Source organism: Thunnus albacares, chromosome 10 (genome assembly GCF_914725855.1).
Source record: "Thunnus albacares chromosome 10, fThuAlb1.1, whole genome shotgun sequence".
Lineage (NCBI taxonomy): Eukaryota > Metazoa > Chordata > Actinopteri > Scombriformes > Scombridae > Thunnus > Thunnus albacares.
The window spans coordinates 31,502,588-31,519,113 of NC_058115.1; the positions used below are offsets into that span (position 1 = coordinate 31,502,588).

The following is a 16,526-nucleotide window of genomic DNA, read 5'->3' on the forward strand; positions in this document are numbered from 1 at the left end:
CTGTTTCTCTTTGAGGTGAAGGAACATGACACCCAGTGCAGCTGTGTGGCTTTTTTTTGGACAACAATGGAGGTCTACGGCACAGGGGAATAAGATATATCAAGCTTTGGACACACAAACAATACCTGTAAGAAAATCAATTCATCATTGGTTTGGTTCTGCACATGAGTTTCGTTCTGAGGAAAGAGAAGATGATCCCAAATGACTTTGGTGAACCTTGACCTTTAGTTTAGCACCTCCACTGGGTCAGATTTACCACTTGGTGAGAAATGGAGAAAAACTAATCAAAATGACAGTCTCTGGTTTCATATTTCATGTTTGGATGCACAAATGACACCAATGTATCTGTGCTTACATGCTGTGAGTCCATTATACTGCAGTGAGATTTCACAAAAACCAAGGTGTCATTGAGTTTTCACAACAGTTTTTCATTACATCAACAGGATACAAGACCAAAAAATGATAAAAATCATTCAATTGTTATCTCAAACAATTTTATTCTGTATTCAGGCTTGTATCATCTAAGCAGCTTTCCATTCAGCTTACCTTACATTTCATATTTTACAGAAAAAAAAATCCATCAACACAGTTTTAGTTTTGTTGCTTTTAGCAGAAACACAGAGGAAATATAATTATACATATTCCAAGACACACAATGCATATGCTTACAACCACAAACACTGTTACACAACCTTTTGTCTTGGCATTTACAGTGTCCCTGTTAAATGTGAGCATTCGCTGTAATAAACAGCTAATCTCTCTCTCTCTCTCTCTCTCTCTCTCTCCCTCCACATGTAAATGCCTTGTGTTGAGTTTTCCTCAGGAGACAGAAATACACTAAACCACTTCTCAGCCGTCTGTCATTCAAACCCCTTAACGAGAAAAGTCTACTGGTCTCTGGAAATTACAAGCAGCCCACACACACTAATCTGTCAGTCAGTCTTTCATTCAGGATTAACAAGACTGTAAAAGAGCAAATCACCGCTGGTAATTCATCAGTTACACAACACTGACGATGGCGGCAGCGGCGGCGGCAGTGTTGAGAAGCAGTGAGGTTTGAGGCTGTGTACGACTACAGCAACAACAGCAGGTGTGTTTGTACTGGACAAATGGTGTGAATGTACGCGAGTGTAGTGAGTGTGAAGCAGGGAGTCACTGATCTTTTTATATTGCACCATTCAGATATTCCTGTATTGACCCTAAAGGATTCAGTGTCAGTACACTGTGGAAAAAAATGACAAAAAAAGAATTGAAGGTGGCTGTACTACCTCTAACACTTATATGAGTAGATTACATTAAGAACCATGTATTTGACATCCCTACAAACAAAGCAATTCAATCAGATCCAACAACATCCTCTGGCTACTACACTTTATGCTAGTGAGAGGGAAAACCTTTAGTTTTAAACTTCTCTCCGCATCAAAATCATCCAAATTGCATGAGCAATGTTTTCAGAGAAAGTTAACTTTTTTTAACCCACCATCATTTATCATACTTGCAAAATGTTCACAACCAACATCTTCTACATGTGGATATTACAATAACCAATATTTCATATTAACAATAGATCAAATGTGAAAGGTGATGAACCCTTAGAGAATTGTGACCTGACTGCATTTCCCCTCAGCTCTACGAGCTTTATAGCTTCTGTCACCTGGACTTCTATTTGTCAGGTGAACAGAAACAAGACTTCAAATGAATGCCAATGTTGCTCCGTATCTGCTTTGGCAACTGCTTCCTAAAAAGTTCACTACATCAACTCAAAGGGTGATAATGTTGATAACTCATGATAATTAATACAATTGTATTGTCCTAATGTAGTTAATACTTCAACAAACTATGCTCTCGTAGAGCTGCATGGATGACATCACTCAGCTGTACATTTAAATACAAATATATTCAGTGTAAGAGACTTAAATAAAGAAAACTAAAGGACAGCAATTATTCTGACAGCACACTGACTGAGATCGACATCCCATAATATAAAAATGATAATTGGACTGGGATATTTCTTGTGAGAAATGAGATTTTTTTTATTGTTTATGTGTAAACATTTTAACATTGTTTTTTGAAGATGCTATACAAATAAACACCTCGGTTAACCCTATCAAGAAAGACATGTCAGAGCAAAAGAGATCATACAGTGACTTTAGCACTTTAGTTTATTGGATTCTTACCTCACATAGCCAGTCAGTGTTTATTATTATTCAGCTGCTGGGATGAACAGCACTGTCGTCTGGCTGATTGATGGTTGGTGTCTGTGCATTATGTGGCGGTGATTCGGCTCCAAACGATGTTAAATCTACTACAAGCAAACTCGGTTTTGTTGTGCTGCCAGAGTTAAGAACACTGATCCTCTTCTCACAGGTGAATGTCGGCCATTTTGCTTTGAATCTCTTGTTGTGTGTTTGGTGAGTTGGACTGAGCTACTTAGCTACTGTTGCTACACATGTCAAGCTTTGAATTCTTTACTTTTTTACTTTTTTCTATATTTTTGCTTTATGTTGACCACCACTTTTCTCATCTTTTTTTGTTCATTTTTGTTTTGTATGATTTTGTATGAAACAAATACAATTGTACTTAACAAGGATGAAGGCGGCTGAATCACCACTCAAAAGTCAAGATGTTCTAAAGTTGTTTTAGAACATCTCATTAGTTTTAGACAAAAGCAGGCTTATAATTTTTTCCTGGAAAAGTCAGTGTAGCAAGCCAATTAACATTATTGTTTGAAAACTGAAGTCCCAGGCTGACTTTTAGTCCAGCTCATTTAAAAATGAGAAACCTTCAGAAGTGTCAGTATGGATTTGATGGCTACATAGACTACATCTCATGCTAACTGAGCAAAGTTAAAAAGACTTAGCCTATGTTAAAGCTTATGATGCTAGGCACTAGGCTTATAAGACATGAAAATAAATGAACAGCATTGTTATTTTATTGCATGTAAGCTTAAGTAGGAATTGTTTTATAAGGAAAAATGTGTATATCAGTCTTTCTCTATATATATTTTTTCCTTTTAATGATGCTAAATGATGATTTTTACACACAGATCTAAGGTAAACTTCCCCAAACACAATAAAGAGCAGGACGAAACCTACTCTGCCATAATTAGCATCTGGGATGCAACCTCACATTACGTTACCCCATAAAAAGGTAATTAGCTAACATTGTGCTACCCTATAGCCTTGAAGTAAATCACTACTGTAAGCTAATTATACAGCTATGATTATGTTAATTTTAGGGCAGAACACACTATTTAATCCATTCCTTGCACTTTTGCTTTTGTGCTTTTGGTCTCAGAAGTGATAAGCAAACTACACTCGACTTAAAAACTTTAAACTAATTTAATAACAAACAATGAACAAATACTAGCAATTTCTGGTAATTAAGCCAATAGTGCTCATTAAAAAAAATGTAGGCTATACAGGCTACCTTTGAAGTAGCCTACAAGGAAGCAGAACAAAAAGACAGGAAGCTTTTTATAAACATTTTTTTTATTAGTGTTATGTATTTAATTTCCAAAAAGAATGATTCAATTCCATTGATGAGACAGTTTTACAGTGATTGGGCTCCACATAGAGTATATGACATGCAATTAAGGAAAAAATAGAATAAGAACTTGTATTTTACATTCTTAACCTCTGCACCCTGAAATTATTTTTACCCTGAATTGAAAAGAAAGACCCTCTTGATTCAATTATAGGAACTTGAAAAAAAATCCAGTCCTTTTTCACTCATTTATACCATTTTTAAACACTTCTTTTATTCGTTATTTCCCCATTTTCCTCCCAATTTTGTTGTTGCCAGTTCCCACTGTGTACCATGGTCCATGTCATTGCCAAATCCCAGGAAGGGGACAGACCACCATGTGTCTCCATGTGGAGTCTACAGCTGCTTTGCCTGACATTAAAGACAGCTAACGTACTGTACAGGACAAGGTCACATCCTCTCAAACCAGTAAACATCGCCAATTTTTTTTTTTTTTTTTTTTGGTTGGCACGATTGGCCAAACTAAAGGGACTGTTGCCAGGTGTTGAACCCTGGGTCTAAAGGTGTGGCTGAATGTATTACCTCTAATCCCTTTCAACTTCATCGCTTAAAAGGCTGGCGGACGGTAAAAAAATTAAGGTAGTTGATGGTGGTGACTCTTTTGATGCCACAACGGTTGTCAATGTAACATTTTGACATATTCTAGTGCAAATGCCAAAAAGACTGGAATGTATTCAAACAGTGTCTCTTCACAGTAACAGTTGTGCTAAAAGCTAACAAGAGCTCCCCAAAATCTCGACATCCACTGGAGGGAAAGTAAACTTTGTGATACAACAAGCTACGTAACATGCCATCTCGATAAAAAAAATGTTTTCACCGAGCGCAACAGGTTAACTTCAACTTGTACATCTAGTGGCAGGAATCAGCAGGGCAGTCACAATAACGGTACATTTACATGAAAATGTTACAAAAAAGACAAATGTTATGACATCATCACAGCGTTCAGGCAAATCAAATCCAGCCTTGGTTTTTTTTTTTAGGTGGAGGAACGATAAAGTTTAAAGGAAAGTTTTTCATCTTAAAATGTCCTCCGTCTTAACTGCTCCTTGCATTTCATTCAGTTATATTTAAGAAGTAAACGTTCATGGCAAGTCTTTTGCACACTGCCAGTATGAATTCTTTTTTTGTGTATATATCATAATAGTCATGAGAAATATCACTAAACCTAATAGAGAAGCTTTTTTTCTTTTTTCTTTTTTTTGGAGGGATTGTATTGTGGTTTTGAATGGCAGTTCAAAGCCAAGCCTGTTTCTCAGTTATCTGAATGTTTCTGGGCTCCTGACAACAGAAGATGCTTTGATAATCCAGTTTTTCAGCTGCAGTGTCATGCAGCTTGAGTCCCAACTAAAACCATCCCATTGACCGACAATGGAAGTAGCCTTTGAGCTAAGACGTTTCAGAGAAACACCAGCCAGGATTTGATGTAGCTGTTTAAATGTCTTTGAGGCCTTTCATCTCAAAATCTACACTTGCGGTTTTCATCTCACTCATTCACGCACATCTAAGTCTGTTCAACTGTTAAAAATATACACTTTATATATTCCATGTAAGATAATCCTTATTGTTAACAACTCCTACTCGGATTTAAAGAAACAACTCCTCACTTTTACACTATTATCTATGAAACCAAAGATTGATCTAAACCGAGAAGCCACAGGGGCCTCTTAGATCAACATTTCACTCCACAAACACAGTTTTTTCCACACTGAAGTATCTCATGCAACCAGAATGAATTAAAACAACAACACGTCACGCCAGGACAAGCACAGATGTGACAGATGAGTAACCACTAACCTTACATACAGATGACAAGGTAATAGCCCTTTTCAAAGGCAGTTCACAAGCTGTGACGCCTTGAGACGAGTCCCGCTGAGAGACTATTTTACATACAGAGGATGTATGGCTGTAGTTTCCATGAAGGGAATGAATTTAGAATAGTTTTCATTTCCAGCAGGGAGAAATGAAAGCAAGGCTAGAATAAGCTTAATCTGTGCACTGTAGGTGAAACTGGCCTGATCTTCAGGTGCAGGAGGAAATGCAGGAATCCCTGTGTTGATGTACTAAATCAAATAAATCAAGGTGAATCTCCTCAGACAACTCGAACAAAGCATACTGCACTAAAAACCATCTCAATTTCTGCACTGAAACCATTTTATGTGGCTAATCCTAATGCATTATTCGAAAATGGGTGGTTCGTTTACAATGATGAGCAATGCGACTGCATTAAAATAAATCTCTCTGCAGGTTAGTCTCATGTATAGAGACATGGAGATTTGCATGATGTCTTTTACATTGAAATCAAAGTAACAAAAATATTCTAGTACTACACTTAGATTATCAAAAAAGTTCATATTTTAGTTACAGTATCTTCGTCTTTTTTAATTGCACGTCCCCTAGTTTCTTTTTGAAAACCTTCAAGCCAGTTGTCAATCCACTAAATTATAAACTAAATTCATCTCAGAGTTGATGTCTTCAGGCTGTGATCACACAGGATGATTTTTAGCTCCGCTGACACAAGTTCGTGTGATTGGTTGCTTGGAAAACTGATCCAGCAAATTAGTTTGAACCAACAGGTGCATTTTTTAGTCATCTGTCTGACTGAACATTTTCAGTACAGTAAGTGCAAAACGGCCACATTGCAAACGCATCGTAGCGCACTCTGGATGCGTCATACAGACAGCACAAATAAAGTCGACACCAAAATAGGACAGCAGCATATCCTGTCAATCAACTGACATCCTGACCTTATAATAGTGAAGCTAAAAATGCTGCATCTGGAATACAAATTAATTAGCTTGCAAGTTGTGTCAAAAGCTGTGTCCCAATTCCACTTTATATGCTAATACTGTAAAGTATATTTATTTTTTGCATAATATACTAATTTGGCAAGAAATCAAAGTACTTTAAATGTTTAGTGCGTCATCAGTCAAATTCTGACTTTGGAGCACCACTTACAATTTTACAATTTTAAATTTGAAAACCTAAGAGCGCAAAGTCCTTTTCTAAAGACTTGATTTCTTTTACTTTTAGTACATTTTCTGTAATCTGCAATCTGACATATTTTGGTATAGTTATATCTACTGTGCATTCTTATGCCAGGCGTAAACTTTGTATTTGAGCAGAAGAACAAAGATCCTGTCTGATCACGGCCTTAAGCTTCATCAAAGCTCCATTTAGTCAACTCACTAAGACAACAAAGAACATCCAACACCCAACAAGCCCATCACACAGCTGATCTTTCTGGATCCAATGCACAGATTCTGTTGCCTGGAGACTCAGGAAAAAACAGGAAAATTATCTATTTTTGTCTTTTGACATTTTGGTGTATTCTCTTCTTTAACAAACATTTGCATGCTCAACATTTGAAAGGAATGTGTTAAGTATTCTTTTTTTTTTTTTTTTTGTTTAGACATGGCACAACTAGGGAGCCGCCCTAGTTTACCTGTGCACAAAATAGTTCAAAGACACATTTACGTAGTATAAACCGGGACTATATGGATCAACGACATGGTCTCACATCACAGACACGTAGAAAGACACACACATATAAACACACTCACATACAGTACACATGTAGTACATTGAGACAGTTATAACAATGGCTTCTTTTTTCTACATACATTTTCTTTTTGCGTATACATTAGTATACATGTTTAAAGATACAAGAATGTTGAGGATTTACAAACAGATATGCAAATATCTTTTTTTATTCTTTTTTTTTTTACAGAAAACAAACATGAGACAGTTAACTTTCAATGTTGAAATATTCTTTTTTAGAATTTTAAGTAATTATTGCAATCTAAACAATATGGCTTTGTCTAGTGAAAAGTCCTATCTGAGCTAGAAAATGAAAGAAAAAAAAAGAAACATGTTTTTATAGTGCTTGTGACAACTTCATCATTAGTCTTATTAATCCTTAAAGTTATTCTAATTTACAAACTCATGGAACAATGTATTAATCATACATCATCGCATAACTAACCACTGAAAAGCCACCGGATCATTTAGGAATAACTAACATGCTTTGTTTTACTGTTAAATGTCCATATATTAAGGTAGTTTCATTTAATAGAGATTGTTTCCATTTAAAGTACATCTACTTAAATGCTATATGACAAATCACTATGATATTTTGTTGGATTAAGAGATGCAGGATGCAGAATATATTCCGCTCTAAGCGAGCTCTTCAGGCAGTGAGATACGACAACTCACCAACTGGTTTTCCCAGGCTCAGTCTACAGTTTAATTATCTAGTTTAATTTAGCCATGGAATACTTTTGAGGAAGTAAGAGAGTATAATTTTAGATTAGTGGTGGTCTTTGGAATGCATGCACACGCTGAACAGGCTGCTGTGTTTCTCCTGCAAGCCTTGCACATATGATAAGTCCGGCATGCACGTCTTTGTTTTTGGCGGTGACGAAAGAAATAGTAAGGTCTCACCAGTATTTCTTTGGTCTCGATGTTGATGAATTCAAACTTCAGTCAAGGTAAACATGCATTAAAAGATAAGGGGGAAGGTTAAAACAGTTGGAATGTAAATATGGCCCTGTTCACACTTGGAATTAAAATGCGTAAAAAGGGTGATTTGATCACTAGTGGACGGCTCTAAGTACAGGTGTGAATGCACCCGAGACATATTGAGGATGCATTGAGATCCAGTTGCTCAGACCACATATGGAAGTGCACGCAATGTGTCCAGGGCCACACTGAAGGACCGCCTATTCAACTGACATCCTCTGCAAAAGTGGAAGTATGTACTCATTTACGCACCAATTGCATCACATTAAAGTGCGAAATGAAGAAGAAGAAGCCACAAGAGGCAAAATGGTTTCTCTGGCAATATTTTTAAATATTGCACATGGGAAGTGCATTGCTGCCTCAATAAGGCATTTGGTCTTTGCAAATGAAAATGATCTACATGTTTATTTACATATAGAGTGGGAAAGTGAGAACTAATCCCACTCAAGAGACACGTGGAAATGCATTCTAACGCCAGATGTAAACTGACGTACTTAGAGCTGTCCACTTGTGATCAGGTCACCAAAGACGCATGTTAACGTCAGGTGTGAACAGGGTCTGTGTGAATTACATCACAATTTTGCAGTTGCATGAAAATAAATTTGCAGCACATTCACAAATAGTAAAATTTAAAGTAAGTAAAAAAAAAAAAAACAGACATTGCCTTGCATTTGCATTCATGTGTGAAGAAGTGATGAAAAAGAAGAGAAACTCTAAATAAATGCTTTAAACGAAGAGCCACTTAATAGCAATCAGGTAATCAAGTGCTTAATGTAGGAACCCACTTTGAACCAGTCATGGATGGCGTGACAGGAAATGACAACATGTAGAGTACCGGCTACCCCCACTGTTTCCCAGTGGTCGATGTTTTGATTGTCTACCTAAAATCATGACGACTTGGCTTGACCTTTACACTGAGCTATATGTTAATCTGTAGTTGTTAACAAAATTGTAAAATTTTATTTTGAAAATGAGATTCTACAAAGGTAAAAAAAGTCATGTTTGCTTGCATGAATGATACCTGGAGCGAAGCGAAGTAAAATATAGTCTAAAATCCCTTTTTGATTGAACATATGAAGATCTTAAGTTGTACTTTTCAAGCATAATGGCAGTTAGAGAGTCTAGCTATTGAAAGACTAGAGGTGGAAGTAGGAGGAAAAACATCTTTTTTTTTTTTTTAGCAAACAGCTCTTCAGAAGCTTAAGCTTTGTAAGTAACAGTGAATTATGTTTTTAAGATGTTGGCTGGACTGTTAGGCCTTCAAAACTTTGTCAAGGATTTCCAGAAATAGTTGATTTGAACAACAGTTTCTGGAAACCCCCTGAAAATGCCAACTAGCAAACCTTTTATCAAATACATTATTCCAAAAGTGTCCTATATTGTATCCTTGAACGTGTGCCTACGTGTTACCAACAACTGTACACCTGTTTCACTCAAAATGAAACCCTCATTTACAATTCCTCTGCTAGAGGAGATGATATGAAGGCACGTCCTAAAAACTGAAATGCTGATTTGTTTTTTGTTTTTTTTTTAATATAAAGACCTACATCAGGCTCATAAAAGTAGAAAACACCCACTGAAATAAAACGAAACATGCTCCATCTACTGTAAAACATAGTGGCAGTGCCATTTGAAAAAAAAAAAAAAAAACACGTTCTGAAGAGTCCACTGCCCTTCTTTAAAAGGGAATACTGTTCTCCATTGGTCACCATTGCCTGGCAACAGGTGATGGCCAACCAATCAAAACGTCTGATCTTGATGTGTGTAAAAACAAGAAAAAGGACACAAAAAATACTAACTGTAAGAAATGCGCTAAGTGGCAGTTGAAAGGTTGAACGGCAATTGTGGCAAATAAAAGGGGGAAGATTGACGCAATTGTCGAGGAGTAGAAAAGAACAAAGTAAACAGTTTCTAGAAAGGCAGTGTGTAGCCTCTAACAGTTTGGCAAGAACCCCCCCTCCCGAATCTGTTTTTGCCCCCAATGATCTTTACATTCCCCAAATCTACACTCAAACCCTACCTGCTTACAAATACCCCAACCAGTTCCCCCACCAGTCTTTCTTCTCCAGTAACCTGCAAAACTCAAAGTTCGCCCAACCCTTTCCACAAAGATCCCCTCCTCCCTTTGCCCCCCCAGCCTAGCCCAGACCAGACTGGACCCTGAATTTAGGGTTCGTTTGATTTGTTTTGGGGTTTTTTTTGTTTTTACTTCTTCAACATATCCTGTAGAGGTCCGGGCAGAAACTTGAGGACGGTGTCGAGGATGCTCTCCTCGTCTTCTTCGTCGTCATCTCCGCAACCCCGCGGGATCGCCTTTTTCGGACGTGTCAGTGACCCTTCGCAGGCCTGCTCCATGGCCGCTTTCTCCTCCGCCTCCTTCTCCTCCTTCTTCTTCAGTCCATACTGAACAGACAGAGAACAGGTGGTGAAGTGCAGAGAAAGAAGTGTAGGTTGAATGAGAAGTGAGGCAGAGAAGTTGCATTAACTGATGTGTAGTGAGTAGTGTAGTAGTGAACACAATTTGATATGTTGAACTTGTTAGCAAACAGCTGCTTATTTCAACATCCAGCAGTTATGAAGAAACATTATCATTCATTTGGAGTCATGTTTCTGTCCACCTGGTGAATGTAAGTCCAATATTCACTCTCTTTTAGCTCTGTTTTTGCTTTCTACCAACTCCTGAGGGAAATATCTGGCTCTTTAGCCGCTAAATGCTCCACTAGGTTCACCAGCTCGTCTACAGCTAACTGTGTCTGTTTGCTGTTTGGTGCTGAGCAGGTAGTGTACACTGAGGCCCTGAGATTAGCTATTGTTGGAGGATCGTCTTGTATTACTTATGCATTTCTGTCAGGATGCTCCAATCAAACCAAGGCTGTGTGTCCATACCTTGTCCCTGATGGTCTGCCGTACTTTTTCCCTCTCGGCCTCCATGCGGGCGTGTTTGGCCTTCCTCTCCTCCTCCTGCTGCCTCAGCGCCTCCTGCCGCTCCTCCTCCTTCTTGGCTGCATCTGGGTCCTTCTCCTCCTCTCCACCCAGCATCTTACCCATGTCTTTGGTGGCCCCTGGACAGAAAAATTAAAGATACTGGAGGTTGGTCGGGGCTGTTTTACTACCTTTTCGACCCTGAAGATAAATGCTGGGAGAAATACTAAATACTCTTTGTCTTGAAAATGTTCTTTAGAGAGGTACAACTGTAACATCAAAAGGTGCAAACATCTAAAAATGGTAGGTATGTATAGAACAAATAACTGATATGGCAATATGCTGCAATCTTGCGTAACACTGTTGGTCCACTGGAACAAATATTTTGATTTGTTCTCCTGCAATACCGCAATACTGGACCAGAGGTGATTTCTTTTGTTTACTTCAGACTTTTTAACTTTGGAACTGTTGCTTTCTGTGATACCATTTTACAGCATCCCCTGATGATTGTTAATGTGTATCACAACTTATTATGTGTTACCCCGATTTTGTACAACTCTGTACCTCAGCTGGGGGTGTCATGCTCAGTTGTAGTTACTTAATTTCCCACAGCCAGATTCAGTTACTTAAAAGTAATGTAATCAAACCCAAGCTTTGGCATTGCAAACATGCAACTCCAAGGTAAAAAAAACAAACAAGAAAAGTTATTCCTCTTGTCTAAAATTTTATGTTACATAAATCATAGGATAAAGTTGCAAAATTCAAAAATGTTGTAATTTACTTTAAATTCTAAACTTTCTTTTTAACTTTGGTTTTAGAACAGACAAAACCAAATTCATATGAATAAGAAAACATTCAAAAGACCACATGTACACCGACACCCATGTTTGTCATGTTCGACTTTGAAAACACTGCGTTGGCAGTTCAGAGGATTATGTGGCGACGGGGATCCCTGAAGATCCTCATGGCGTCTTGGAAAACAACAAGGAAGAAGAAGAGCCAGCTGGAAAAAGTTCAAAGTACCACCGAGACAGAGGAAGACACATTCTTCCATCCGGAGTCGGCCATCTGTCAGCCCAACCTGTACCTCCAAATTCAGGTATTAACCGTCACTTTGAATCATATCTGAATTATAATTATTAATCATAGATGAATGTGTTTTTATTTCTACATAGTAGAGCAGCTACTCTGGGTTTTATGTTACGACCTGCAAGTTCGGATTGTGACGGAAATCTTCTGCATTGTTTTATGGCAGATAACAGGGAGAGAGCGCTGTTCTTCCACAGAAGAAAGAGCTTAACACCCCCTGCTGGTCAGAGGATGTATTGTATTTTCTTTCAGAAGTCAATTGCCAGGTCATAGTTCAAAATATATAACTAAAAAGAGTGCAGTCAGAGTGCATATTTCCACCAGGTGTGTACAGTCAAGTCTAACTTTAGTGGATCATAACATGTCAGATATAGAATTAATCAGCAGATGCTCCAATTCAAGATGAGACCAAACCTTTCTATGGATTTCAGTTTTTGAGCCACAACAAAGGCCAAAATGTGGCCTGCAACAGACACGGTAAGCCTTGTTTTTAGTCTAGATGATTGTCAGAAATACCTTTTTCTATGTTGTACTGTATATCATAAAATGGCAAGGACTGCTGAAAAGACAAAAGACTAAGCTTTACATGTTCATAAGGAATCTCATCAATATTTATTTGAATTCACAACACAACCCACTCTCAAAGTATTTAAATTTGGCACCGATGGATCTAATGTGGCAACAAGGCATGACTGGTCGTCCCTATTGGACACAAGATTCCTAACTGATGCAGTTGTTGATCACTCATCCCTCCTCTTCATACTGACTATTAAAAAGATCCCCTTCAAATGTGCTTCCAATGTAAGTGATTCCTTGACTGGATAATTTGGGGTTAAATTCATTGCACCTCTAGTTCAGTTTCATCTGCACTTTCTCTGCCCCTTCTCACCTCTTTATCTGTGACAAAAGCTGCCATCTAGACGTGAAAGCGACTCCCTCAGGCCTATCGATACTGCTGTTGTTACCACCGTCTGATCGATAGTAAATACAGGACCACCTGAGAGTGTATGAATTATGGATCCTCCAGCGGAGAGAAAACTTCATCTAGGTATTGATCTGCCTCTCAGGTGCTGGTGAGAGGAGAGCCTGGCTGGTTTGCTTTTCTTTAGCCAAAACCTGAATACTGACTTAATATGTTTCACTACTGAGGAGATCATTGGAGGAAAAGCAATGGTACGAACAATGGAAAGCTGTGTATTTTCTGCAGTGTATCGAAGATTAAATGTCTTGGAACGTAAAATCATGCCGTTATTTTTTTAGCTGCTTGACATTTTTCATATTCAGCTACTACATCTATTGTAAAGTCATTAGTGCTTCAGTGGGGCAATGAATGTATTAGCACACTTGTTAAATAAGTCACTAAATGTGTCGGATGATTGACGTCTGTGTAGAATACATGTCAAAGACTGAGTTATTATAGTAAACTGCACTGATGGCTTGTATTTTCAATCTGCTTAACATGTCACATGATTTGTTCCTTCTTTATTAATAATATTGATAATTGATTTTTTTTTATAGCTAGCTCTCTTAAGCTATCTACCCTGATGAAGGCAAGATAGCCAAAAATGTTAAGTGAATAAAGCATGCTGTACAGAAAAATACTTAAATTTGATTGACTGGAGGCTCACACCGGTCTGCACCTCCCTCTGTGCACGATATCAATGTTATAAATGTACAGCAATAAGCTGCCACCACGACAAACAAAAATATTTGCTCAGTTTTTTCTTATAATGAGAAACTTTTCTCATTTTAACATCTTCCTTTTCACATTATAACAAGATAATTTAGTATTATAATGACTTACTTGTTACTGATAGATGCTAAATTATTCCATTTTAACCCTTTCATGCATGGTGGTCACTACAGTGGACAGCTATTCAAAAGCCGTTTTCTTATATATGCATGGGGTTTTAATGGTATAGTTGCACATCAGCCAACACAGTGGACTCTAGTGTGTCATCCCATACACTGCCATCCATTGGCCAACCTTTGTAAGTGCAACACAAATTTCTCAAAACCATAGACTGTAAAAGCTCAAAACCAAGATGGCCGCCCGCGACTGGTTTATATGCTGCGGTAGAAATGGACAATTTAAACCGCAACATTTTTTGCCATATTAAAAGCGTGGCTCTAAGGATGGCAATGTTGTTGTGTTGGTCCAAAACTCAGCAACATTTTATAGATTAGAAATTTGTATTTACTGTCAAGTCAAGTACAGTCAAGCTGGTAACTAATAATGTTGGTTGTTCTGTTGGTCCAACACTTTGGTCCAGAGAGAAATATCTCTATTATGTGAATTACAATTAAATTTTGTCCAAACATTCATGGTTCCCCAGATGATAAAATCCTGATGACTTTGGTGATCCTGTGACTTTTTTTCTAGTGGAGCCAGCAGGTAAAAATGTCCAACGTTTTAATTCATGACAAGATTCCTGTCACCCTCAGCTGATGAGATCATTATCTTTCTGCCAGCTTTAGCAGGTTAACATTTATTTATTTTTATTTTATGTTTTTTTTTTTTTTAATTATTATTTCTTTAAGCGGAGTTTGGGTTGTTCTAAAATGAACAGGGCACAGATGATAAACCATTTTAATTAAGGTAACAACAAGGCCTTAACTCTAATGTCACCCTCATGACACACTTTATGTTGTTTTCCACACTAGTTGTAAAAACAAGGCAGGAATTATACTACAGCCAAACAGCTGTAATGCCCGTTCTGTAATTAACTACCCACATGGCCGGTTACTACATGCACATGCAACACAGCAAATAAACAGACTCACAAGATGGTTTTAACTCATTTTCACTGAATTTATTTCCTCCGTTGCAGAAAAACACGAGCCTTCAGAAACTCCTGCAGTTGTTTGATAATTGTTTGTTTGATAATTAAACTGTTAATTTGACTGAACTGGTTAATTGGATTTTTTCTAGAATAGTCAATTAGTGACTGTGATTGGATTGAAATTAAATAAACAGAGGCAGAGTGCTGTTATTAGTCTGGTTCCTTCACTGACTTCAGTGTGGAGGTTTTATTCTGAGAACATTAAAGGACTGAAAGTTACTTCTGAAAGCTAAAGTCATTAACGGTTCTGTTATTGCCATTGATTACTAACCCTATCAACCTTCACAGATATATTGTGGTCATTTAATGTTTAATGTTGGCAGTAAAAATCTGACTTACTGCCTCTTAAAGCACACAGGAGCTTAAAGAGAACATTTCCGAGAACCAGAGTAAATGTGACTGTAAGGACTCTGCGGTTCCATCTGGGGTTTGTGAACCCAGGGGTGGCTGGTCCTGTGGCTCTGCAGCGGACTCAAACAGCGGCCCTAATTGCCCTGCAGTGCTGTGTGGTGGCAGCAAACCTGAAGATGACAAATTATCACTCAGCTGGTGGGAGGGGTAGGGGTAGGGGTGAGGGGTGGGCACTCACAGGGGAGCCGGGTTAAGGTCAGACTGTCCGCTGTGGATGCTTCATTGTGTTAAAACACACAAACACACACCGTATGTGGTGGAACTGTGTGCTTGTCATGTCACACAGCGTTGTGAGTAAAGATGCACAGATGTACTGTGTGCAAAAACACACTAACATTGATTTGTGCTACTTTTTGCACAATATTTCCAGTTGTGATACAACAATTCCCATTTTTCCATAATTCTTGGAATTCTGTTTTTACGTCCACTATCAAATGAACAACACACAACCGAGACAACAAATGAACACACACACACAAATGCGCCAATGCAAAATGTGTAAATCAAAAAGGACATTTAAGAACAATAAAATATAGACAAATACATGATAAATGTGCTAGTGGTGCACAGCTGGTCCTCAGATAACTTCAGTCAGTGCTTTATATTTTTAAAGCAGAAACTGTGTCAGGGAATCCTTGTGGTTATTTTTTCAGAAAGTCCATGAATGAATGCTGCATCTTTTCAAAACCACATTATCTTTTCCCCTGTCATTGCTAACTACGCTAACGTCCTTTAAGAGCTTGGTAGTTTTCACTACAATTAATTATGGTGTGAAACTCTATATGACAAAAATAATAAAATGATAAAAATAAAATGTATTTGCACAGTTGTTTGTAGTCTTCCTGTAAAGAGGTTTATAACCTATAACACAAAGATTTACTAACAAAAAGTATCTTCTTACAGCTCGCACTAGCATTTTCTTTTTGTTTGTTTGTTTGTTTTTTCATTATCGATCTGTTGATTATTTTGTCGATTGATTAAAAATGTCAGAAAATCGTGCTCATCACCATCTCCTAAAGCCCTGGGTGACATTTTCAAACTGCTTTTTTTTTCTGACCAACAGTCTAAAACCAAAAGAAAAGCAGCAAATCTTCACAGTGAAGAAGCTGGAAACCATGAATGTGACATTTGTGCAAGAAAAAAAAAAAAGACTTACTATGACCCTTCATTACTGTGAACACACACACACACCGTCCT

At 37.8% G+C, this 16,526-nt stretch overlaps 1 protein-coding gene across 1 annotated transcript in view; it reads right to left on the reverse strand.

Moving 5' to 3' along the window:
* Positions 1-10,248: 10,248 nt before the first annotated feature.
* Positions 10,249-16,526, reverse strand: part of LOC122991022 (complexin-2) — a 57,340-nt gene continuing 51,062 nt past the window's right edge. Inside the window, exons 3-4 of the mRNA XM_044364615.1 lie at positions 10,951-11,126; positions 10,249-10,467 (exon numbers count right to left, since the gene is read on the reverse strand). Coding sequence (XP_044220550.1) covers positions 10,270-10,467; positions 10,951-11,126 — 374 coding nt within the window. The 3' untranslated portion in view covers positions 10,249-10,269. The remainder of the gene's footprint in view (positions 10,468-10,950; positions 11,127-16,526) is intronic.